This window comes from Lampris incognitus, chromosome 9 (assembly GCF_029633865.1).
Source record: "Lampris incognitus isolate fLamInc1 chromosome 9, fLamInc1.hap2, whole genome shotgun sequence".
In the NCBI taxonomy this organism is placed as follows: domain Eukaryota; kingdom Metazoa; phylum Chordata; class Actinopteri; order Lampriformes; family Lampridae; genus Lampris; species Lampris incognitus.
In genome coordinates this window covers 12,848,218-12,874,161 of record NC_079219.1, presented here as the reverse complement: position 1 = coordinate 12,874,161, position 25,944 = coordinate 12,848,218, and the positions used below count along the sequence as shown (strand labels likewise).

Genomic DNA, 25,944 nt, shown 5'->3' with positions numbered 1-25,944 from the left:
ACACTTAAGCATTAGTTTTTAATCCTTTCAGGTCTCAAGATGTGGTATTGCATATGTACCCCTCCATTTTTAACAGCATCTGGGAACAGGTTAACTTGGGAGTGGTACATTTTTTTAAACACATTTTTATTCATCACAACTAATTACTTTTCTGTGGTGCAATAACACAATCAAAACATAACCTGTCTCAGGTCTGGGCCAAACTATTAAGCTTTCAAGTTTTCAGGAAATCCCAAAAGCATTGTATTACGTAGCTCATGTATGTTAACAAACAAGTAAGCAATCTTGAGTTTGAATGAACATTTCAAAAGGAACTTAAACGACACTTCTCAATAGTATGACACACAAGCCAGTGTACCAGGAGACATGGGATTGAATTCATTTCTGCAATGTAGTCAAAAAACATCTATACACAATTTCGACAAATTAAAAACAGTCCCACAACACACTGGGATCGTAATTCCTGACAAGGAATTCCAGAAACTTAAATAATGACTGAATGTTTCTTGCTTTAAGGCTTAAGGCTCTGATAATACAATCGTGTCAGGCAGTCTTCTCGCGTAGATAACGCATGTGCTCCAATGAGGACTGCTGCACCATGGCTCCTCTCATACCGCGCTGACTCCACTCCCATGGCAAGTGGCCGGCCAGCTAGCGATCGTACATCTCCTTCAGGATCCTAATGCTCTCACCATATCTTAACTGATTCTTGTTGGACGACTCCTTCCACCTGAAGAGGTCAACAAACAAAGGTGGGTTGCAGACGCTGACATTTTCACCCACCTGGCATACAAACTCGCATACTCGCAATCAATACCGCACAAGAACTCATAAAGAGCAAACATTTAAGCGATATACACTACCGTTCAAAAGTTTGGGATCACCCAAACAATTTCGTGTTTTCCATGAAAAGTCACACTTATTCACCACCATATGTTGTGAAATGAATAGAAAATAGAGTCAAGACATTGACAAGGTTAGAAATAATGATTTGTATTTGAAATAAGATTTTTTTTACATCAAACTTTGCTTTCGTCAAAGAATCCTCCATTTGCAGCAATTACAGCATTGCAGACCTTTGGCATTCTAGCTGTTAATTTGTTGAGGTAATCTGGAGAAATTGCACCCCACGCTTCCAGAAGCAGCTCCCACAAGTTGGATTGGTTGGATGGGCACTTCTTTGAGCAGATTGAGTTTCTGGAGCATCACATTTGTGGGGTCAATTAAACGCTCAAAATGGCCAGAAAAAGAGAACTTTCATCTGAAACTCGACAGTCTATTCTTGTTCTTAGAAATGAAGGCTATTCCATGCGAGAAATTGCTAAGAAATTGAAGATTTCCTACACCGGTGTGTACTACTCCCTTCAGAGGACAGCACAAACAGGCTCTAACAGGTACTATTTAATGAAGATGCCAGTTGGGGACCTGTGAGGCGTCTGTTTCTCAAACTAGAGACTCTAATGTACTTATCTTCTTGCTCAGTTGTGCAACGCGGCCTCCCACTTCTTTTTCTACTCTGGTTAGAGCCTGTTTGTGCTGTCCTCTGAAGGGAGTAGTACACACCGGTGTAGGAAATCTTCAATTTCTTAGCAATTTCTCGCATGGAATAGCCTTCATTTCTAAGAACAAGAATAGACTGTCGAGTTTCAGATGAAAGTTCTCTTTTTCTGGCCATTTTGAGCGTTTAATTGACCCCACAAATGTGATGCTCCAGAAACTCAATCTGCTCAAAGAAGTGCCCATCCAACCAATCCAACTTGTGGGAGCTGCTTCTGCAAGCGTGGGGTGCAATTTCTCCAGATTACCTCAACAAATTAACAGCTAGAATGCCAAAGGTCTGCAATGCTGTAATTGCTGCAAATGGAGGATTCTTTGACGAAAGCAAAGTTTGATGTAAAAAAAATCTTATTTCAAATACAAATCATTATTTCTAACCTTGTCAATGTCTTGACTCTATTTTCTATTCATTTCACAACATATGGTGGTGAATAAGTGTGACTTTTCATGGAAAACACAAAATTGTTTGGGTGATCCCAAACTTTTGAACGGTAGTGTACTTTCTCTCCAAACAAACCTAATATTTTTACTATAAAGTGGGACTTGTTCCAGCACAATGTGCTTCTCAAGCAATTTGAGTGTTATTTGATTTTTGTAAATTGTAAGAAATGGCACTTTACATGTCTGTCAAAAACCACAGAGGTGCTTAAATAGTAGCTGACATCAATGAGTAGAAAATTAGAAATGATATAGAGATATATCCAGACATAAATAGATAGTACACTAAGGAATCCAGGGTGGCACATGAGAAAAATTCTAATTTGGGAGTAAATCTATCAGAAATGGCTGTGCAAGGCCAATGAATCATCAAGCCATAGCCTGCAGTGTTACATCAAATTTGTGCAATGAAAACAATTCTTAATTCAACATACTTTTGCCTTATCTTCTTCCATCGTTCCATGTGGTCACGTTCCATGTGGTCACGTTCTATGTGGTCACATATGACGGACCCTAATACAGGAGCTGAATCTGTTAGCTGCAGGAGAAACAAAAAATAGGACAATAGTGTCATTAAGTGTGATGACATGTATATCATTTTACATTATGATTAAAGACAAACTATAGTGCTCATGTGCAAGACAAAAAATATCCATGAAATTAGTACTTGGGTAACAGTCGGCTTCTCAGTCTGTGGGATCCTCAAGTTGATAGGCTCTCCAGAGGGACTGACGGGACAAGAGGTTGGAGGAGGCAGTCTATACACGTTCTGACCCTTACCATTGAGCATATCTGTAACCTAGCAAAATAAAGTAATGGAAAGCAAGCAATGGAACTGTACCATTCTCAGTTATAGTCAAGTATTGCTATAACTCCCCATTCTGGGTTAAAAAGAATTTGGAAAGAAATCAGTAAAAAAAAAACAAAAGAAAACACTGCACTAACCTACAGGCAAAATATGAATAATATTTATATTATGAAATGCTGCTCAAGTGAGACAAATCAGCCAAAGGAAATACATGAAGAAAAAAAAACTGTTAAGATTTTGACTGCTGGGATAGGCTTCAGCATTCCGCGACCCTGAGAGTAGGAGAAGCGGTTTGGATAATGGATGGATGGATGGATGAATTTCTTGACTCCTTCTCATTTGACTTCGAAAAAAAAAAAACACACCGTGTGCCACAAAGCAACAACAGCAAAATGAATTGAACCAATTTCCTTGTACAAGAAGAAATGCCAAAATAAGTTCTAGGGTTTGAATTATGTTGGCTTTAGTGCGTGCATGAACCTCAATGTCTATAATTAAATTGAATCCATTATTTTGATTTGCAGATGAATTCAATAAGGCAGATTACGCCCCCCCCCCCCAAATAAATAAATAAATAAATAAAGCCCAGATGGAAACGTATCTTTTAAATTTGGGTCACTTCCATATGTGGTCCTATATCAGACATACACTATATGGACAAAGTATTGGGACACACTTCTTAATCATTGAATTCAGGTGTTTCATTCAGACCCATTGCCGCAGGTGTATAAAATCCAGCAGCCAGCCATGCAGTCTGCATTTACAAACATTTGTGAAAGAATGGGTCGTTTTGAAGAGCTCAGTGAATTCAAGCATGGTACTGTCATAGGATGCCACCTTTGCAATAAGTCAGTTTGTGAAATTTCTTCTCTGCTAGATATTCCACGGTCAACTGTAAGTGGTATTATTGAAAAGTGGAAGCGTTTAGGAACAACAGCAATTCAGCCACGAAGTGGCAGACCACGTAAAGTCCCACAGCGGAGTCAACGAATGCTGAGGTGCATAGTGCATAAAAGTCGCCAACGCTCTGTTGACTCAATAACTGCAGAGTTCCAAACTTCCTCTGGCATTAACATCAGCACAAAAACTGTGTGCCGGGAGCTTCAAGGAATGGGTTTCCATGGCTGAGCAGCTGCATGCAAGCCTTACATCACCAAGCACAATGCCAAGCGTTGGATGGAGTGGTGTAAAGCACGCTGCCACTGGACTCTGGAGCAGTGGAAATGTGTTTTGTGGAGTGATGAATCACACTTCTCTGTCTGGCAGTGTAATGAATGGATGAGCCTGGGTTTGGCAGATGCCAGGAAAATGTTACCTGCCTGACTGCACTGTGCCAACTGTAAAGTTTAGTGGTGGAGGGATAATGGTATGGGGCTGCTTTTCAGGGGTTGGGCTAGGCCCCTTAGTTCCAGTGAAGGGAAATCTTAATGCTTCAGCATACCAAGACATATTTGACAATTCTAAACTTTCAACTTTGTGGGAACAGTTTGGGGAGGGCCCTTTTCTGTTCCAGCATGACTGTGCCCTAGTGCACAAAGCAAGGTCCATTAAGACATGGTTGGGTGAGTTTGGTGTGGAAGAACTTGACTGGCCCACACAGAGCCCTGACCTCAACCCCATTGAACACCTTTGGGATGAACTAGAACAGAGATTGCGAGCCAGGTCTTCTCATCTAATATCAGTGCCTGACCTCAAAAATGCTCTTCTGGAGGAATGGGCCAAAATTCCCACAGACACACTCCAAAATCTTGTGGAAAGCCTTCACCGAAGAGTGGAAGCTGTTATAGCTGCAAAGGTGGAACCAACTCCATATTAATGCCCCTGGATTTAGAATGGGATGTCATAAAAGCTCCTGTAGGTGTAATGGCCAGGTGTCCCAATAATGTTGCCCATCGAGTGTATCTGCTATGCATTCAAGCAACCAGAGTATTAATGATAATAGAATTTGTGTGGATGTTATGACACCCTCTATGGCAGTGTTTCTCAACCTTTTTTTGGATGAACGCCCCCCTATCTCATATCCAGACCTGTGCTGACCCCACTCCCATGAGGAAACAGTTAAAAATCCCCATATGGAACATCCAGGTAGCATAGTGGTCTATTCCGTTGCCTACCAATACGAAGATTGTAGGTTCAAATCCCCATGTTACCTCCAGCTTGGTTGGGCATCCCTACAGACACACTAGTGTCGGTCGGGGCGCCTGTTCGGGAGGGGGAACTGGGGGAATAGTGTGATCTTCCCACACGCTATGTCCTCCTGGCGAAACTCCTCACTGTCAGGTGCAAAGAAGCGGATGGCGACTCTACACGTGTCGGAGGAGACATGTGGTAGTCTGCAACCCGCCCCGGACTGGCAGAGGGGGTGAAGCAGCGACCGGGATGGCTCAGAATAGTGGGGTAATTGGCCGGATACAATTGGGGGAACAAAGGGGGGGGGCTCCCTGAAAGCTTATGATATTATCAGTGTGAATCATACTTGCTAATCTTGAGACCTCGGATATGGAGATTTTTCACCCAGAAAAAAACAGTAGTTTGTTTACTGCAATCTGGTGGCTTTTTTAAGCATGAAATAACAGGAGAATGTTGTAGGTATGGAGTGAGTTGAGGTGTAAGATAGATTTCATAGTAATGCTGTAATTTAACTAATGTCAGGGCTGCAGTACGACTGTGTCACAGCTGCTCCATACAATGAATTTTGTTAACTTATTGAAGAGAAAAAATTGATGGCAATCATAATGTAAGACACTATAGGTTAAAACTGTGGAGTGTAAAATTTGCTCATATGCTGAAACAAACACGAGGTTGGCAGACTCGTAGCGCATTTTTTGAAGTGTGCCTTGCATCTTTTCTTTCATTCTGTGAGAAATACTTTTTATGGGAAACAAACAATGATGAAAGTATGGATTCTCATGAACTTGTTTCTTTGAAATAAGAAAGAAAACAGGATGAAAGCAAAGACAAGATGCTTGTGTTCATTCTATGTTAAGTACACTGAGCACACAGACAGCCACGAAACCGGTGTCAAATTCCATGCATGTGCATACCTACATGGCCAATAAACATGATTCTGATTCATTTGTTTTAGCATGCAAGTGAGCAGCTTGGCTTTTGAGTGAATTTGCCAGAAATTCAACAAATACAATAGGAATTTAGGAAACCAATCTCATTGGAACACCAGTATACCAGCCTACTTCACTGGTGTCGACTGAAATGAATGGCTGTTATGAACACCTACTATTTGCACCCTTACCTTGTAGCTCCACTACAGACGATGCATTAAAATTCCATTAGCATCATGCAAATCTGACTTTCTATGTGCTCCACAAGGCACATCCTGTAAATGTCATGTTCTTTTGGCCACAGACTATTTTCTAAATTTAGCAAATTTAAATATTTTCAAAAATCTGGCTTCATCCATGTATAGACCTGTTTGTAGGGCTAATCAGCTTTTCATTTTGAAAACCCTCTGAATTTTCGATGGTTCATACCCTGTGTGGATTTATATTTTTCAAGTGTGTCAATACTACAGAAAACAACCAGTATCAACTTTATTTCTCCTCATTTCAGCAAACTCTATGAGAGTGAACCACAGAGAATGCACGCATCAACCATTGAGAATTGAACCTTGGCAATTGTTTTAGCTTGGACAGAGCCATCGTACGCAATGCAGGCAATGGAGCACCTTTCATTGCTTTGAAAGGAAATATTCCTTCAACAGTTGACACCTGACGGCAATGCCTGATTGTCTGATGCCCAATGGCTGTAGTGGAGCTCAGGGCCACCATTCTGCTGCCTTGCACCCAGCGCCCCCCCCCCCCATCATCCTCTGAACAACCAATGGGTGGCAGTACTGCCCCCATAAAGAAACCTACTCTATGGCATAAATCATCATCATTATCATACATTGGCAGACTTAAAGGATCATTCTGGTGTTTTTTGTATATTTTATAGCCTCACACAGCCACCTACATCTTTCCAGCTCAGTTTTTTCACCACGAGATATTCGTCTGGAAAGGACGCATTGACAATTGATCATGCCTGGCAGCTGGAAGCCAGATCAATCAGCAAATTATGGGGAGGGTTTACATTAGGCATCAGCAAAAATGTGCTATGGCGTGCCATCAGTATACAGGTTTTCCATCCAGCCAATCACTATACTTGGTGATTACACTGATTAGCATTCCTTCAGCCAAACAGGACTGACTAATTAGTAAAATCAGCTGGTATACTCATTAGTTGGACAGAAAACCTGAAGTATGAATGAAATGTTATTATATGGGCAATCAACATGTAAATTAAAAGGAATTTAGATGAACTCACTTCTTCCTCTCCTATGCTGTGAGGGGGACTTGGAGAGGCAGCACGTTCGCGAACTGAAGGATTGTTTTTCATCCAGGCACGGCAGATAGGATACAGGGGGGTGCTAGTGTTGAACTGAGCTAGATCCACACTGCGATCAAATAACTTAATAACATAGGCATCTATGCAAAGGAAGGAAGGGAAAGAAGAGCAGCAATAAATATAAAAAGGTAAAAAAGGAGTCATAGCAAACTGAGTGACGAAGGAGACAAACGATTTTTGCTACATGATTTTCAAGGGAGAACATTTCTGATGTTTTACTTTGCTTATGCTGATTGGTTTCTGGTAAGCCATCATCCATCTCTTTTCGCTTTTTTCTCCGGTGCTGTGGGAACCGTGATGATGGCCTAGAAAATTAGACAGAGATGAGGAGTTTGTTAATATCCAAGCATGGGAACTTCCACTCACACATACCAAGACAACTACTCCCCACTGGGGTTCCCACTTTTAGGAAATAATTTTCCATGACTTTTGCTTGGATATACATGACAGCCATTTCTAAAAGGTAACTTTCAATGGAAACCTCAAACAATCTTTAAATGGACTGTAACGGGGGCGTCCAAGTGGCGTGGCGGTCTATTTCGTTGCCTACCAACACAGGGCTCGCTGGTTTGAATCCGTGTTACCTCCGGCTTGGTCAGGCATCCCTACAGACACAACTGGCGGTGTCTGCAGGTGGGTCGCCGGATGTGGGTATGTGTCCTGGTCGCTGCACTAGCTCCTCCTCTGGTCGGTCAGGGTGCCTGTTCGGGGGGCAGGGGGAACTGGGGGGAATAGCATGATCCTCCCATGTGCTACGTCCCCCTGGTGAAACTCCTCCCTGTCAGGTGAAAAGAAGCGGCTGGCGACTCCACATATATCGGAAGAGGCATGTGGTAGTCTGCAGCCCTCCCCAGATCAGCAGAGGGAGTGGAGCAGCGACCGGGAAGAGTGGGGTAATTGGCCGGATACACTTGGGGAGAAAAAGCAAAAAAACAAAAAACAAACAAACAGACTGTAACTTTTAGCTTGTCACTGAACATACCCCTGTATGTCTTTGGACTGTGGGTGGAAACCAGGGCACCCGGAGGAAACCCACACAGACACAGAGAGAACATGTAAACTCCACACAGAGGACGACCCAGGACGGTCCCAGTCACCTTCACCGGTCCCCATCAGATGAGTCAGGCATACTAAATTGTCCCTAGGTGTGAATGTGTGTGTATATCGGTCCTGTGATGGACTGGCGACCTGTCAAGGGTGTCTCCCCACCTGCCGCCCAATGACTGCTGGGATAGGCTCTAGCATCCCCGCGACCCTGAGAGCAGGATAAGCGGTTTGGATAATGGATGGATGGATGAACATACCCCTGCAAACATCAGGCATGTGATCTCGGTACCAAAAAAAACAAATGTGATCTCAAATACAATTATGCTAAAAATGCCATCTCAGAAAACAGATTTTATAAACAAAGTTCAGAATTTGCCAGGACATTTGATCATTCTTATCATTTTCCAGGCGTTTTCCATGACTGAAAAATTAGTCAAATTTCCATGTTTCCAGGATGTGTGAGAACTCTGCCTACTTATTTGGCTCTAGCTGCATTACTTGATCATAATTTTGTTCTATTATACAGTGAACTCTGCGTAAAACATGACAGACTTACCGTTTTCCAGCAGATGATGGAGATAAATCCCTAAGGAGAGGAAATGAGATACACGTCATCATGTCAGTATAAAAGAAAAACCTGTACCTCATCAATTAATTACTTTATAGCGTTGTCTGGAGTGTGTGCTTGTATTCAATCAATTTTCACAAAGTCTTGAAACCCATACTTGTTTAAAGAGTCAGTCGCTATCTTTCCAGTATCATCTTCACTTTGCTCCCTGCACAGAACAAGGTAACATCAACTTCGTTATAAAGTAATAGCCAGGTGAGTTTTTCGAAATGTAATGATGAATCCACCAACCTTTCAGTCTCACTCTTCTCAACTAGAACCTGCAACACGGCATCGAGTCGACTCCGGGCACCACTTCCCTCTAGATCTATAGAAATACAATAATTATAAGAGGTTCTACTTTTCACAGGCCGATTTGTTGAAATTAAACCCCGGTATAGGGCTTTAGAATGACTTATTTATTTGAGTATAATGTGGAACAGCTAGGATGTAAACTACTTAAACAAAGGCGGTTCTACACACAATTCAAATTAAGGCTGACTATATACATAAGGGACTTGTAAAATAATATATTAACATCAGGGGTTGACATTGAAGATGCTGTTCATGAAATGATCATAGGCCATATTAGTTCAAATAAATTAATGGTATAGCGGGAAGGGAATCACGTTAATGTTAAGGGATCATGTGGGAAACGTATATGAGCTAAGAAATGATCTCACCTGGCTTCTCGGTCTTAATCTTGACGTGGTGCATTATTTTTCCTTCTACGTTAGTTAGCTAGTTATTGACTCTGCCAAAGTGGAAAACAGTGAGTATAAGACACTGATGAAATTATAGCAGTGTTACTGACGAAGTTAGCTTCTCTTTGATTAAATATGATCAAATGACTTTACTCGGAACGTTAGTGAATGTTAACGTTCGTCGTTATATGTGGCAACTGTCTCATAGCTAGCTAGCCTCTACCTAGCGATGACGCTAGCTTGTATGACTAAGGTGACGCTATTCTAGTTTTGTTTGTTTTTTTAACATACAGCTGTGTGGTTGAGTCTAACGCTTTCTATACATTAATACGCTGCAATAACGAGTCACTCACTTATAATTTTACCCAGTAATTCAGCGGGCTACCCGGTTAACTCGACAAAGACACAGCTAAATTAGCGTGTTTTGACCGGTTTTGTAGACTTTCCTCTTCCGCGCGCTGTCGACATTTCAGTAACTGATTGGTGTAAACCGAGCTGGATCCCTCTGTGTGATTGGACATATCTAATGCCCGTCATATGAAACGCAATGCTCATTGGCTGTAATTCTTGCACTAAATGTTGTTCAGCGAGGCGGTTCGGCTTTCCCTCCGTTGAATTCGCGTTTTTTTTTTAATCTAACCTTTTACGAATGAAAGCGTATTTGAACCAACCTCTTGATCCTAAACTGGGTTTGAAGGATAGCGACGTGTTTAAGCCACCCAAACATCCCTGCTTTATCTCAGCTCGTCGCCCCGTAAAGTGGTTCTGTCGTTTGGAAAGGTGATAACTTTGTTGCGAGTTAGCCAAACAAACGCGGAAGGTGGGTGGGAGAAATGTTTTGATCCGCTTGTGTCTCGTGTATTCCGCCGCGTGGTCAGATATTAGTTCTCTCATTTTCCTTCTTAATCCCCAGATACCGTTATGAGTCATCTGTAACTCGCCGAGGTTGTTATGAAATCCAGGTAAGAAGTTGGAAGCATAAATATGTGCCCTGTAAATGTCACCCTTGGCCATAACAATAACAATGTAACCTATTTTTGAAAATAACCGGTTACAATAACTTAACTTTTGCAGTGGCGCAGTGTTCACAAAACAGGATCCCTTCCCACCTGTTCCTTCGGTGAGAAAAACGCACTACCACCCTTCCCGGATCCAGAATTTGTCACAGAAAAAGAGAGAAACTGTAAGTTTTAAATGCATATTTATATAAGCTACTAGACCCATTCCATACCCCCACCATTACCTCGACATTTTGCTATTTAGCTTTTTAAATGCCATTAATTCTGTTAATTTCTTATCGCTCTTTCCCCCCCCCCCTAACCGATGTTGATCACTGCTTTTCTGCAGACTTTGAGTCCTGCGCGTAACAAGCAGTCCGCTTGTCCGCCATTGCAAATACGCTCCCGGAGTCCAGGAGGCAGGCACCTTATTGGGAAAACTAACCACCTTCATAACAACCAACATCCCACCATAGATGGCCAGCGCAGTTTTTCAGAGTCCTGGCCCTCTACCGACCTTGAATCTTCTCCAACCAACACTGCAGTCTCTAACATAGAGACGTTTAGACAGTCGGTAGCTGCAGGAAAATTAATGACGCCCTCTTACCAAGAAGATCAGCAGGTTTCAGTCGTGGCGAAGTACATTTCATCATGTTCCATACAGCAAATTATGCCTTTCAATTCATAATGTCGAAAAATACTTATGTTTCCACTTCTTCTATGTAGTACATGTCAGCATATTTATATTACTTTTCTGTGAGTGAAGTGAGTAATTTATAGAGTACATGGTGTTTCTATTTTTTTGGGGTGCGGTTGCCCAATTGAAAATCACTCATCAGTTCCAGTGTCATGCCTTATTTATGAAGTTGCAATAGCAGTATAATGTTTCTGCAACAAAAACATGCAGTCTACATTATTTCTTCAAGTTACATGTACATCATAGAAATCAGAACCAATTTCATGACCTTAAGCTCTTACAAAGCTCTGTAAACTGTAGGCGTGCTTATTCATTGTAAGTTAAGTAACTCATTAGATTTCTCACGAATCATTTAATCTGTGGGACATTTATTTTAAGGTTTGAACAAATGCTGGACAACAAGTTGTGCACTGCTCTCCCAGGTATGTAGAGCGCTTTCGTCATGGTCGACCGCAGAGTAGAGAAGAGCGCCAGCAAATCACTTCTGCTGTTGGAGAGGCACAGCAGCCTTTTTGGTGGATGTCATCATCATCACCATCCAGTTCTACACCAACTCGGCCAACAAACAAAGGTTGTGCTCTTGCAGTATTTCCATGTTGAGGATGTCATCTTATACAACGGAGGCAGCAACCCATCTTGATAATATTTCCCACTGAATTCCCTTTCTCTCAACATGTTGATGGAACTCTAAAAGATGACCACACACAAGTCAACCTCAGTTCAGTCGGACAATGTCGACATGGCAGCACCCCTTCCCCAAGCAGACCTTCCTTTGACATCAGTTCCTTGGTGAGTTAAGTTGAACATAATAGGCCTATGGTTTATTGCATACATGAAAAGGAAAAAGGTCAGATAACAGGCCGCAGTTGCTAGTATGCTGTCTTGTTTCTATATTGTGCATTTGCTCATGGGATTGTCAAGTTTGGATGAATGCAGCCACATACAAGTTAATGAAGAGTGACACCTTAGTCAAAGCTGATGCGCTTGTCTGTATTTGCATTCCACAACAACATCACAAGTCCAGCTGTGAATTTCCATTTATTTGAATCCTCTGGGTGCCACTGTTCATCAAACTATGAGTGATACATTTCTGAATCCTACAACCTGCCATACCAAATGTTCAGTAGCGTGAAGTATAGAAGCAAATAAAGAAAAATATGTGGTTAGGATTGAGGTGACACCATGTTTTGCATTCACATGATGCATGATGATCAAATGTAGAATTTGTATATGCAGATGTTAATGTAATTGTTCTAAATATGCTATGTATGGGTAGGTCAGTGGGAGAGGGCAAACATGGAGTTATTTCAGTGCTCTGGCTGTCTTCTCTGTGTGATCCTCAGGCTCTTTCAGACACCTCCCAAGATGACTGTGGGGACATTGAGACATTGCAGCTACAGGAAAGGGCTAGCAGACTTCTGCAGAAAAGGTCAGAAGAAGAATGAGTCACCACTGGTGCATTTGTTGTTTGTTTAAACTGTAATGTATACTGTAAAGGATCTAAGTCATTTCTGTAAAGGATCTAAATCACCTATTTCCAGCCCCTCACCCCCATCAAACATGACATGAGTGGGCAATCTCTCACTGCAACAAAATACAATTTTGCATTGCATGACACAATCCAACAAGCACTGCCTTTGTTTTGAGCAAAGCGGCCTTGGTGCTTGACATTATATGTCGAGCACAGAGGCTTATATAGCCATGAATAGTATTTATCAACTTACCCAATAGGTTGCCATCCCTGTAAAATATAGCTGCCTGTTATGTAGCTATCCCCATAGATACAGTACTTATCCATGCTAAGACAAATTCATACATTTTGAAATATGTCCTTGTCCTTTAAGGAGTATCCAAAGGAATTAAATCAAGTGCAACCGGACTTGGTATATATCCGTGAAGATGTTTCGCCTCTCATCTAAGAGGCTTCATCAGTTCGTGCCTTTCTGACTAGACCAAGCTAGTCTGACTAGCTTGGTCAGAACTGATGAACTGATGAAGCTTCTTGGATGAGAGGCGAAATGTCTTCACGGATATATACCAAGTCCAGTTGCACTTGATTCAATTCCTTTGGATAACCATGACTTGGATGAATGAGAACATTCACAGACATCCTTTAAGGGGTGTTCGGTCAGCCTGAATGTTGGTAATGGGGAGGAATGAGCTTGATCTTAAGGTGGAACAATTTTCTGTCCCAAAATACACTTAGGAGCCAGATACAGGTGAACAACAACAAACCAAATGGTAAAGGAGTCGAATAACATTTCTCATGACACCGTCTTTAGATGTATTGAAAGCGTTAAATGAGTGATTAAGGTGTAGTTCTCATGGTCTGCCTTTTGTTGTGTGTAACATTTTGTCTTTTTATTAGTGAATACTCTGTCAGCAGTGGGTCTATCCCCATCAGCTCAGAGGGCCTGGGGTGCTCAGATTTCTCCTCTCCAATCAGTGCAGACGAGCCAGTCCGAAGGCCTTTGATTCCCAGTCTAATGGAACCAACTGCGGGTAAGCCAAGGATTGTGGAATGGAATGCAGTTTACCATGGTGGACTGTTATCGTCATCCACCTCCAACTTAAACATACTTAATGACACATTCTGTTGCACAATGTTTAGTTGAGTCCTCCTTCATACTCAATTCAAATTTGTAACTGTATTGTGTGACAGATTTGTGTGTTTATATCTTTATTAAGCTGAAGTGAATCTAAGCTCAGCTTCTCTCGGTGTCAGCCACACCCAAAAATCATCTTTGACTCCATCCGTGGTGCTGCACACACGGCCAGAGGAAGATATTCTGTTTCAGTGGCGTTTGAGGAGGAAGATGGAGCAGGCTAGGCAGTGGGCCCCCTCTCAATCACAGCCTTACTCTAGTCTTCAACAGTCTTCGTTTATCTGGCAGATGCCTAATCTTCACCAGGTACCAGTTGATGGACAGGCTCACAAGGTAAAACTCATATATTTGCAATTTAAATTATGTATGGACTAGGGATAGGCATTTTCAGTTTTTCTCGGTAGTCTGGAGAGTAAAGGTAATTTTCAAGTCAAATCAGCTAGTCAGACATCATCTTTCTGGTCTATTTTAGAATGCTCGACAACAAATACTTGTAGGATACTACAAGTACCATTTGAGAGCAACTTATTCACACACTTATTCACGCATGGCATGGATGTCCCCAAAACAATGTAACTTTTTGCCCATAGATCAAGTACAGTCATTGCCTGAAACTGACAGCTGGGTAATAAATGGCGACCTACTGAACTCAAACAGAGTTAGATATTACAAAAGTAAATTGTGAAGTCTAATGACAACTACCATAGGTCCATAATATTGACATAAGCAGAACAAAATATTTCAAAAATAAGATTTAATTTAGTCAATAATATTTTCTCACAGACAATATGCTAGATTTAGAACAGCAAGACACCCCTACCGAAGTTGGTGCTGCTGTGGTGGAATTGAAGGTCCCATGAAACGGCATTTCTAGCGCTTTAAAGTTCTGCAATTTGATGTATTTCTGAATGAAACAGGATGTCGGCTGGCATTGAATGAAGAGAGGGACAGCCAACTATGGCTGTTCATTTTTAGAAGAATGTCATCAATATGCATTTGGCTAGTTTCAGTTTGGTGGTAGAAGATCACTCGTCCAAGTGCAGATAAAAGCTAACAAGAATAAAATTACTTTTTTCATTTAACCAGACCTTTGATGGTTGCTGAGTCTGACAGTCGGCTCATTTTGCCGACACTCAGATGAGTTTCAGACCAGTTTCTGAAGTTATGTGGGCAGGGTGGGAAATTTCTGTTGGAGGGTTTCCCCAATAGAGGCCTGAAGTCGCTGCTGGGTGGCAATTTCATTCCAGATTTCAAGGTTTATTCTTGGCCGGATCTGCTTCTTTTGAACCCTCCTCTTCCTCTTGAGTTTGATGGACATTGTGGAGCAGATAAGGTGATAATCTGTCCAGCAGTCATCTGCATCAATCATGGCCCTCGTGATGTTCATGTCACGACGGTCCCTGGTTTGTACAATGACATAGTCAAGAAGATGCCACTTTTTGGAGTGGGGTGTTTCCAACATGCCTTGAATTTATTTTTCTGGCAAAACATAGTGTTAGTGATGGTAAGGTTGTACTGAGCACATTTGCTAAGAAGCAGAACTCCATTGGAGTTGATGTTCCCGATGCCTTCCTTTCCTATAGTGTCCTTCCAGAGTTGTTAATCCCGGCTGACCTTGGCATTGAAGTCTTCTAGGAGAATAAAATCTTATCCTCCTTGGGGATTCTTGGCAGTGTCTTGTCTAAGCAAGCATAGAAGGTCTCTTTTACTTCCTCTTCAGAGTCTAAAGTAGGGGCATAGGCACTCACAACTGTTGCCATCTGGTTGTTGGCAAGCACCGAAGGAATGGTCTTGAGAAGCTCACTGATCTCCACAGGAACTTCAGGCAGGTGGCTGATGATCTGGTTCTGGTTCCTTCCAATGCAATGGATCCTGGGCTCATCAGCAGCTTTTCCTTTCCAGAAGAAAGTGTAGCTCCCCTTCTCCTCCTTCAGTTGTCCTTCGTCTGCCTGTCGGGTTTCAGAAAGGGCAGCTATGTTAATCCAGCATCTATTCAGTTCTCCAGCAATGATCGCGGTTCTCCTCTCCGGTCTGTCACTGGTTGCACTATCCATCAGTGGGCACACACTCCCGGATCCAAAGTTCATGTTTCTATGTTTCTGACCGCATGTGGTGAGCCCTCTGGACGTGGTAATCCAGTCAGCAGATTTGAGGCAGGCTATTTTTAGGGTTCCTTTTCTAGCCCCTTCCCCAGGTGGGGTGAGCAGAGAGGGCAGCTCAGCCATGGGTGCAGCTACCAAAGGGCTCTTTCTACCTCATTCCAAGAGCCCTGTGACTGAATCTAGCACCCACCGCCTGATGTGCCGGCTCATGACTAGGGGCTTCCAGATCTCACAATCCTGCCCCCGTCACCACTTGCCAGTCACCATAGGACTTAATTCGGGATGTTAGGGTGGATTCCCTTTATGGAGGACACCTGTGCGTGACTTTGTTTAACGTGGGGAGACTGGTGCACAGACAGCCACCACATGGTCCTTGACAGATCTGGGTCAGGATCCAGTGGCATGGAGTCCAAGATGACCGGGAGCCTTCATCTACCTTCCCAGCCGTTGTGATGCTTCCCTAAAGTCAGCCACCATCCTCTGCCTGTTTCACCGTACAAGGACTTGGTCTTGCTGTTTGTCAATTGCCTCCCCCTTGACCTTACTGCCATGGGTGACCCTACCAGGAGCATAGCTCCAGACAGCATTGCTCTTGGGATCTCAGGACCACACAAGCTTCTCCACCACAAGGTGACAATCCAGAGAGAAGAATCCTGTATGTGGCTATGCAATAACAGCCTCAACAGCAGACATGAGTGGTCCAAGAAGATGAGAAAATATCAGTCCTTCCATGCATTGTTTTTAATGCTTACAAATTAAAAAGAGAATGTTTACATGTTCAGGAGATAGGTGTGTATGAAGGTTGTTGACCACTTGTCCTGTAGTGGAAAACACTCTTGCCATAATTTGCTTTCAGTCTTATTAGTTTATTAAAAATACTTTCAGACTTTGCTAGTATGTCTAGCTGACATTTAGCTTAGCCTAATTCCCCACCGACCACACATACTTTTACTTTTAATTGAATACGAAAGGTGTCATACAGAATATATTCTGACCGCACCTAACACAAGTTTAGCAGCTGTGTAGCAATGGAAATCCCCAATTCCAATCAAAATCCACAGCTAATGAATTATTTCAAATACAGACTGGAATTTGATTTCTATTTGACAAAATATAAATTTAACCAGTGATTTTTATCATAGGCAAATTGTTGTTTTTTTCACGGGGGGGGGGGGGGGCTGTGTCAGTACCTGGTCTACATCGACTACTTGATTAGACGACTTTTTATGCCAATCCCTAATATGGACAAGTAAATATTCAATAGTTCAAGGTTTATGAAATTACATACTTGTTTGCTTTCACATTCTTATACAACTGCAGAGTTTTCAACCTCCTGAACCATCACTAAGAGTTACCCCATCATTCATGAGCAGTCTCCATCCAAAAAACAAAGAAGCCCCTGGACTGTGTCCCTCTGCAGTGAGCCCTTCCACCTTCCTGTCCCCTCCTATATCCAGCCCTACAGTCTCCAAACTCCAGAATGATGCTCATGTACCTGCCCACACGCATCCCTTGTGTGATGTTTTGCCATGCCCCATTAAATCATCCCTTCCTACACAACACAAGAGCTCACAAAATTCCAAAGGGTCACGGATGAAGGTGGCCTCAAAGAAAACCCAGCAAGTCCTAATAAACTCAGCAGACAGTTCCACTGAAGAACCTACAAGTAAACATGAGTCATCTCCACCACCTACTTCAACTGAGGAAGCGTATCCTGCTCACCACAGGGGAGCTGAAAGGAAGCATAAAGAGACAGTACAAACAAAGGAGTCAGAGAAGAATAACAAGAGGATAGGGCTGTCTGGCAGAAAGCTGAAGAAATCGACTAGGTGCAGTACATTGAAATGCACACACACACACACTCACACACTGATAAAGTTCTAATGTTGTTAAGTCCACATGCTTGAAAGACCTTTTTCTGCAGAACCCGTACTGGAGACAGTGACCGTGCTGATGGGTCTAGCTCTCCAGATAGAAGCTCTCGGTATCAAAGCAGAGATCCCAAAAAGTTCACATCATGCAAAGAACCATTATCTGGCAAGGATGGGAGACACCTGGAGAGATGTCAGGAGTACTCCTGTGATGGAAACTCTGGCAATCGTGCACCCCCACCCTCTCCAATTCATAGTGCTTTAGGGCAGGTCAGCATATTTGTAAACTGAAACACTTCAGTGCCTGTACCAGTTTCTAAAGTGTTGAAGATAGTGTGGATATAGTTGTTTCTGTTTAAGATGTAGCTGCATCTCATGAATAACTTAATGATTTAGAAAAGTTTTCTAAAGTTACAGGCTTAAACAGATGGGAAACAAATTACAATAAGATGAAACTACTGAACAGTCTTTTGTGTCCTATTTGGCATTCCCTCTGCTTACTGTAATTGTACCCAAAATCAATGGTAATGGATAGTTTTATAAAATGACCTAAACAGGATGGATAAGTTTCTCATATCCCCATGGCAGGTAGTTTCAGAGGTATTGTTTCCTACTCTGGATTCATCCTCTGCGCAGGGGACACCCATGTCCTCTGACTCCCCTCGATGGACAACTCCTGCACCACCACAGTCCCCAGTTCCTCCAGCCTGTACACAGCAGCCTTTGGAGGTCATTTCGCAACTGCTGCGAGAGGCGGAAGGTGAGGATACAGAAGTGGAGAGTTCTGACCTTTAGCCTCTGGTTAACAGAGGGGAACATGTTTCTTGGACTTAAGAAGCCATCTCTATATTTCCAAACCTTGTAGTTGACATTTTCTGCTAAAGGTATTGAATGGAGACTCAGTTTTGTTTTGTTTTTTAGGATCCATACCTGCTTTATGTGCAGTAATGTGAGGTAGTCAGATGCATATCAGTCAGTCTGTCATAGTGCTCTAAATAAATTCTGGTTGGAATCCATGTTATCGGATAACCTGCCTTTCCTCTCTCCAACCTTCTCATCTTACAATGCATATGTTTCTGCTCAGATTCAGATGAAATGGAGTTTGAAAATGACCCTTTGCTGCAAGTCCTACGAAAACAGAGGAAATGGGTGAAGGCGCAAATGAGGTAATGTAATCTTAAAACATGATCTGTTGTCATACAAGTAAATTTCTTTGAACGTAAATGTTATTAGTTTTGGGAGGATTTTGTACATTTAACTCAATGTAGTGCTTGTAGGATTCAGTAAAACACACCATTTTAAGTCTAAAATTTTTTTTTTCTTTGCAGTGAAGTGGACTCGCTGTTGGATGAATTACAGGAAGAGTAACTAGTTTCCAGGGCATCAGAAAATTTTTTTTTAAATTTTATTTTATACATAAATAAACTGCATTTATACTTCTGTTGACAGAAATGTCCTCACATCAAAAACTTCAGACATGTCTATGTGCATCATCAGTCATTTCAAACAGTAACATTACAATATATTTTACATTCCTTGAGCTGATTGAAACAAATCATTTGAAGTGTGAGTACAGAATATTTACAATGACAACCTCCTTGAACGTTAGGAGGCATTCTTGCAGGACAGTATATACAAACGCTTTGGAGAGCAATGAGTTCTTGCATGGTGCCAGGAACATCACTAATGTGTGTTTTGGCACACAGTGTTACTGCAGTTGGTAGCGCCTAATGTGCTTCTATTTTGTGCTTGTATGATCATATTAAGTTGTGATTTCTCTTTCTGTGGTAAGAATGGAAAAAGCTTGCATATGTTTGTTATTGTTGTGATTGGTCAAGCGATGTGGCGGTTTTGATCGGCAGCAGAGGGGCAGATATGATAAGAATGCCATCTGGAGAGACGGCGGACTCCAAAGCCATGGTGTCGACTCCCATAGGGATACGGTAACGACGGTTGAACTGCCGTGTTATCGATCCAGGACCATCCTTCTGACAGATTAAAAAAAGGGGGGGGAAAGCAAACAAATAGTTAGTCTAGTGGGGTTTGGGGTTTCATCTTTTATTAAGAGGAGGCCATGAGTAAAGCAATACAGCGTTGCCCAGAACACTAACCTTCTTCTCTTCGTGTTTTCCCTGCACTTCCACAAAGTCTCCTGTCACTTTGACGATGAGGTCCTCCGGGTTGAAAAGCTTAACATTGACCTGAACTGTAAATCCACTCTGGTCACAGTTCACCTGCCAACATAAGGCAAATTATCACAGCATAATTGTAGTTAACAGTGTCAGCATTGCCAGTGGTACAGTTTACCTTAACGTGTTATAACTGCTCCATCATTTCCTAACAAGCCACTATTTATAAAAGAAATGACCACACACGTTCTCGCGATAACACGGCTGGGAGTAACGCGCTCTTCACCATCGAACAAGCCGCACGCTTTTCGCAATCAGCTGTATTTTGGAGCGCCGATGTTGGATGTTTTGACCTTTTTTGAGCAAAAAAAAAAAATACAATGAAAGCATAAACCGTTCAGATTCCCTCGACAACTTTCCCCAAGTGGTTTACAGATTAAAAGTACATCGTACTGCAGGTAGCTCACCTCTGCAAAGCAAGTTTGGTCAGCGTCTGGAATGAGTATTTCTGGCGTCAGAGTGTATTGTCCATAAATCCCGTTTAGCCGCGGGATGAGAGGCGGCAGGAGCTTCTCCCATGGGATGCCAGTAGCGGGGAGGGTGGCTGGCAGAATGAACTCCATCCTTGGCCGAACTGGAGGGGAGGGAAAAAAGCAAATAAACACGAGGCGAATAGACCCGGGGCTCAAACGCAGCTACAATACGTGAAGACTAGCCGGTCTGGTTGGTGCTTTCGGTCCGTCTGCCTTCCTCTCGGGCGGCAACCGTCTTTTATCCCCCTCACCCAGTCGTTACGTAATATGAGCGCCTGTTTTCTTTTTCTTTTCTTTTTTTCTTTTTTTTAGTCACTGCGCCAAGTCCTGCAAAAAGACCAATTCGCACTTACCGTGTTAGGATGCTTGTTGCCTTAGTGCGCTGCTTATGTCTTGGCTGCCAACGGTGAGGATTAGCTGTTGGTCTGCGATTCCCCGGCGCCTTCTCACTCCATCCCGCAAGTGGACAGTATATATACCCCCCCCCCCCGCTAAGGTCCGCATGTTTTATACCGGAGTTACGTAAGTTGGGAATTCCCGGTGGGGCACCTTGATGCGATGCTTTCCCACACAATCCACGCGCACCCTCGAGTATTCGGGCGGTCGGGGGATCAAAGCACATTGTTATGACGCTTCTCTGCAGCTGTCCGGTTAATTTGATCCATCTCAGCTGTTACTCCTACCGGCACGCTGTAACGGCGCCTATAGAAGAATGCCCTTTTATAGGCGAACGCACTGCCCATTAAGTCACTTTGTTATCCCGTTTCCAGGCGGCTTTAAGACTCATTCAGAGCCGTCCAAAAATAAGCTCTTAAAAGTGGGGTGACGTTGACTTCCAGGGCCAAACAGACAGTGACAGCGGGGACATCGCATTTCACATGCCAGACCACGTGTGATCAGAATCGGCTCATTTTGTCATACAGCCACAAGTGTGCCCGGACCTGCGCTGTTGCTGAGTTTCACGGGCATCCCGATAAACGGCCAATAAAGGAGAACGTAAATCACTGCGGGGGGGGGGGATTCTGACCAATCAATATTCGTAGGGAAGACAGACTAGCTTTCACCAAAATGTGAGCATAACCTCATCACGGTGCCAACTTTAACGAGACCATCAGTCCCTCCACATGTGCCAAGATGTGTCGAGGCACCCAAGTCCTCATGAATCAGTTTTGTAAACAGCATCATCACCCTAACTGCTGACACTTGTGACTTGTTCCTGGCAGACTCAATGAATGATCCACAGCGATAAATACTGTTTGGGACACGTCCTTCCTGTCCGCTAATATGCAGGGCCTTTCACTCCCGCATTTATTTTTGAGTGTCTAAAAATGGCAATGACTATGGACCACGGGGTGGCGGGGAAGGGGACATGGATTGGGTTTCACAACAGGCGCCTAAGTGATTGACCAGAGGCTTTGCAAGACTCCAGCTGCGATGGCACGTATTAGGAGTAAATGTGGACACAATGACACATTATCTTTAGTTGTCTAAGCACTTTCATAGTTACTCAGCAAGAATCCATATGTTGGGAGACGCGACTCCCGAGAGGAGTCAGATTTTCAGAACAAACATCACACACCTGTCACGGTCAGTTCTTCAGTCAAGTTGCCACCTAATAACATCAGCCCACTGGCACTTGAAAATCAAGGCAAATAAATGGATTCAAAGCACTAGCCAGAAAGTTAATGTATATTTTATTTGTCATTCAAATGCAAAAAAAACAAAACAACAACATACCATCACACATACATTTACATACTAAACAATATCTTGAGAAAAGGTGCAGCATTGTGTTAAGGAAAAAAAAACTATAGGCCTATAAATTTGTTTAATCTATTGTTGGTCTCCTGGAAAAACCTAAACTGATGCATCCACTTTTGCCACTGGAGTGAGGTACTGTAAGTAGTAGATAATGTCTGCTGTACAAATATGAATCCAACATTTTACCAATTTCCCAGTCCTGGAATGTTTACTTTGCAGCAAAAGCATAACCATCAAATCTTTTCAGTAAATTAATTTTGTCCTGGATCAATTTAGTTTAAAAGCCTGCAACACTTAATGCAATTTTCCTCTAAGAGGGGACATTCTTTGGCCTATTGTGGACCATTTGTTATTTCCAGCAGATATGTGTTCAAAAACTGTTTCAAGGAATGCCTAGTGGAATGGTAAATGAGAGGTTATCTGCCACCTCCCCCCACTCTGCTCGGAAATGCTGGAATATTGTTATCCATGTGGTGAGCACTGCTACCCATAGTAGTAATCCTAATGCCGATCGCTTCACATCTGGAAAAGAGACATCACATGTTAGACGTATGAATATAAGAAAACTTGTCTTGATTAGGCAAACAATGGCTGCATTGTATCAGGATACTGTTATCTTCATCTGATATTCGCAATAACTATTTTTTAGCCTTATAGCCTATCAGTACTGGCACAAAGCCAATAATGTAAGTCTTTGTAAAGTATAATAAAGCATTAGAGAACATGTGTTGACTTGGTGGTTGCCAGAAACCTGATAACGATCAACATAAACAGCCTATAATGCAATGGTCCCGCAGCAAGACACAGCATTTTTTTCTTTACTAAAAAATTACTATTAAAAGCTAAATATTTTATAAAGTATGCACATTTTCAAAAAGTTGAATACACCTGCACATCTCTTAAAGTGGGCGGATGTTTTAGAGTGCTATGGAGTTGCTAAGCTCAAGTATGCAGAACTGGTTAAGAGTCCAGAGCTTTGGCGTGAATATTGATAAGGAGAAAAATGGTGGCAACCACGAGTGTGGTTGAAGTTAATCCACTAAATACCCATCAAAAATGTTGACATCATAACATATTTAAGGAGATGACACTTAATTTGACATATTAATTATGCTTAGAAATAAATCAGCTTTCTCGTCTAAAAACAAAACTTGGACCTACTCTACCGACAGTAAAGTTGAGACCCACTCTAGAATCATGTTTGGTTGATGTTTGTGTGCTGCCAACCACTATGATCCACACTACAGAGTTCATATTTACAAATTTTGATTGACTTGTCCAATCTCATGGAAACCAAAATGGGAAATTTGTTTAGGCTTTACTTGCTTATAAACTGTCAAATTTACATCAACTACAGGTTTATTCTACAACAAATTTAAATGGTTCTTTCAAAAAGAAGAAACTTTTTTTTCTGATTTATTCTCACATACAAAATTAATTCACAAGGTTTTCTCAGTTTAGAAGAGCACAAAGCCATTTTGGTAGCAGTTAGGATGCTCACATGTTTTGATCTGCAGTTGCTCGGTGTAGGCTGGCTTAACAAAGGCCTCTCGGAAAAACCATACTACATTGACTAGCCAGAGGAATGGAAGGAATGCAAATCCCCCTGTGAACAAAAGAGAAAAAAAATCCAGAGACTGTGTAATTTATTTTACACTCAAGATAATGAATATAACAAAAACTAGGGATGTTCCGATCTGACATGAGAGATCGGTATCACAGCCAACCAAGGCTTATTTTAATTGATCAGCATCAGACGTATGAAGCCTTGAATTCCGATCCTTTGTTTATCTCACTGCCTTGTATGCCAGCTGTTACATCGGTGTTGTAAACACCCAATTGCGCTCTATGTAGGTGTCATAAACTGACATTATCCACAGCTTGAAATGGTGAGGCCTGGTTTTAAAAGGTCAACAACCACAAGAGGCTAAAAAGTCTGCAGTGTAAAACTCCTTTAAACTGGAAGATGAAAGCAGCCCAACAAACACGTGTAATGTCCGCAGCGACAGTTTCACAGGGCCGTAGTATCTGAGCTACTTCCAACAAGACTAACATGATCTAACATGGTAAGACACTTCAAAAGAAATCATTTGGAGGAATACAATGACTTCACACGTTTCTCTTTGGAGTGTCCTTTCTTTTTGGTCAGTGTTTTTATATTGTTTTTTAGTTTATTTTGCTTATTTTGTTAAAGAAATGAAATCAATTAACAGACAGCAATGATGCTATTTTGTCTTTATGCAGAGCGAGTAAATTGTCAAGCACATCTTACCTACATTGGACTGGTTTTACTCGCTTTACTGTACGCGAGACGTGCACTGTGGAGCTGTATTGTGCAGGAAAATGTAAATACCGCATTGGGAATTGAAAATTCCGATTCCAAAATCAATTCCAGGAATCAGGATTCTTGATTCCTGGAATTGATATGGGCAGAAACCCGATATCAAATACTCGTATCGGATAGTAACAAGGGCAAAAAACACTTGATAGGGACATCTCGAATAGGAACAAAATAGCCAGACATCTAGATTACTCACACTGATACGTAAAACAAAGGGCGAGAAGGAAGGAAGGAAGATCTTGTATGTAAACAACTACTACTTGACACTTGACAGATTTAAATTCACACATCACCTAAATAATATTTTCTGCATAGGCTGAGTTTCTCCTCATTGGGGAGCCGTTCCAAATTCATGGCGATGCGTTATGATCCCAGCTGAAATCCCTGGTGAGATAGAAAGGGGGGGGGGGGAATAGTAACGTATGAACCAATAACAGCATCCATCTTGAACGGCATTTTTGGATAGATGCAACTACACATTGCCCCCCCCCCCCAAAAGTGTTGAGCATGGCTGCGTTTTCTCCATGAATGACGCAACACCACCGCCTTGCACTAAAAACAATGCAAAACTGAAAAGGCCTTCCCATCTCAACGCTGCTGAAGCGATCCAAACCATAGCGCCATTCTCACGTTATAAGACAACGCTACGGACCGGATGCGAAACGAGCAGTGAGATGACTCGCCACACCAACGCCAGCCAGCCACACAGGCTTGCCATTAGCATAGCGAAACAACATTAGCTTGCACTAACCCCAACTGGCTCTATAGCTCGCCGTCACCGCCTTTACAGGGAGGCATTTAACTCTAGACAATGTGTATGGGTTGAGGGGAAAATTAATCTCCAAAATATTTTACCACATACTTTCCAAGCTCGGAGTTAACTTCCTGTACTTGTCGAAGAAAGCCAACGCAGACGCCAAAATCAGGACGTCAACACAAGGAACGGCACAAAGTCAGCAGAAACGACTTAGCCACTTCCTGTGTATAATTTTCAAAATAAAAGTCAAACGGCAATTTATGCGAGGTTTTTTTAAAACGACCCAATATTCCAGTTTGTCTAATTAGGTTAGGTTTGCGGGATTTTGAATGCAGTTAAATGTTGCCACCCATTATGACAACTGGTTCCGGGAGAATACATCAGGTATTAAGATATATTAAAAAAAAGTGTTTTTGTTATAGTGTGAACTATCCCAAATCTCAGGGTATATTTTTATGTTTCATCCATCCCATAACAGTGAAGTTACTGTGCCCCAAAAAGACATGCATGTTAGGGTTAATACTCCTTCCTGTGCCCCTGACCAAGGCAATGAATGGAAAGAGGAACTGGAGGCGCTGCACATTTGC

At 42.2% G+C, this 25,944-nt stretch overlaps 4 protein-coding genes across 9 annotated transcripts; 1 reads left to right on the top strand and 3 right to left on the bottom strand.

The window, feature by feature from the left end:
* Positions 1 to 20: 20 nt before the first annotated feature.
* On the bottom strand, positions 21 to 11,287 carry lin37 (lin-37 DREAM MuvB core complex component). Of its 5 annotated transcripts, none has more exons than XM_056286364.1 (10): positions 11,168 to 11,209; positions 9,542 to 9,612; positions 9,111 to 9,186; positions 8,977 to 9,027; positions 8,808 to 8,837; positions 7,424 to 7,509; positions 7,124 to 7,284; positions 2,663 to 2,794; positions 2,430 to 2,533; positions 24 to 730 (listed from the first exon to the last, which is right to left on the bottom strand). In XM_056286364.1, the coding sequence occupies exons 2-10, from the start codon at positions 9,573 to 9,575 to the stop codon at positions 652 to 654; spliced, it is 753 nt and encodes a 250-aa protein (XP_056142339.1). In that variant the 5' UTR covers positions 9,576 to 9,612; positions 11,168 to 11,209; the 3' UTR covers positions 24 to 651. The 5 variants fall into 5 exon arrangements, with proteins under 5 accessions (XP_056142341.1, XP_056142339.1, XP_056142340.1 ...); XM_056286365.1 differs by lacking the exon at positions 11,168 to 11,209 and adding an exon at positions 10,234 to 10,299; XM_056286363.1 differs by lacking the exon at positions 11,168 to 11,209 and adding an exon at positions 9,916 to 10,026.
* proser3 (proline and serine rich 3) lies at positions 10,281 to 19,278 on the top strand. Its single transcript, XM_056286349.1, has 14 exons — positions 10,281 to 10,382; positions 10,476 to 10,524; positions 10,637 to 10,745; positions 10,910 to 11,199; positions 11,680 to 11,828; positions 11,952 to 12,046; positions 12,601 to 12,686; positions 13,626 to 13,759; positions 13,946 to 14,196; positions 17,286 to 17,794; positions 17,890 to 18,106; positions 18,425 to 18,596; positions 18,921 to 19,002; positions 19,165 to 19,278. The coding sequence occupies exons 2-14, from the start codon at positions 10,514 to 10,516 to the stop codon at positions 19,202 to 19,204; spliced, it is 2,145 nt and encodes a 714-aa protein (XP_056142324.1). The 5' UTR covers positions 10,281 to 10,382; positions 10,476 to 10,513; the 3' UTR covers positions 19,205 to 19,278.
* Positions 19,222 to 20,999, bottom strand: hspb6 (heat shock protein, alpha-crystallin-related, b6). Of its 2 annotated transcripts, XM_056286371.1 has the most exons (4): positions 20,852 to 20,999; positions 20,433 to 20,599; positions 19,948 to 20,070; positions 19,224 to 19,824 (listed from the first exon to the last, which is right to left on the bottom strand). In XM_056286371.1, the coding sequence occupies exons 2-4, from the start codon at positions 20,586 to 20,588 to the stop codon at positions 19,654 to 19,656; spliced, it is 450 nt and encodes a 149-aa protein (XP_056142346.1). In that variant the 5' UTR covers positions 20,589 to 20,599; positions 20,852 to 20,999; the 3' UTR covers positions 19,224 to 19,653. The 2 variants fall into 2 exon arrangements, with proteins under 2 accessions (XP_056142347.1, XP_056142346.1); XM_056286372.1 differs by lacking the exon at positions 20,852 to 20,999 and having other exon boundaries at positions 19,222 to 19,824; positions 20,433 to 20,719.
* Positions 21,000 to 22,179: 1,180 nt separating this feature from the next.
* Positions 22,180 to 25,596, bottom strand: psenen (presenilin enhancer, gamma-secretase subunit). Its single transcript, XM_056286373.1, has 4 exons — positions 25,463 to 25,596; positions 24,894 to 24,984; positions 23,761 to 23,865; positions 22,180 to 22,781 (listed from the first exon to the last, which is right to left on the bottom strand). The coding sequence occupies exons 2-4, from the start codon at positions 24,952 to 24,954 to the stop codon at positions 22,642 to 22,644; spliced, it is 306 nt and encodes a 101-aa protein (XP_056142348.1). The 5' UTR covers positions 24,955 to 24,984; positions 25,463 to 25,596; the 3' UTR covers positions 22,180 to 22,641.
* Between the last annotated feature and the right edge of the window lie 348 nt (positions 25,597 to 25,944).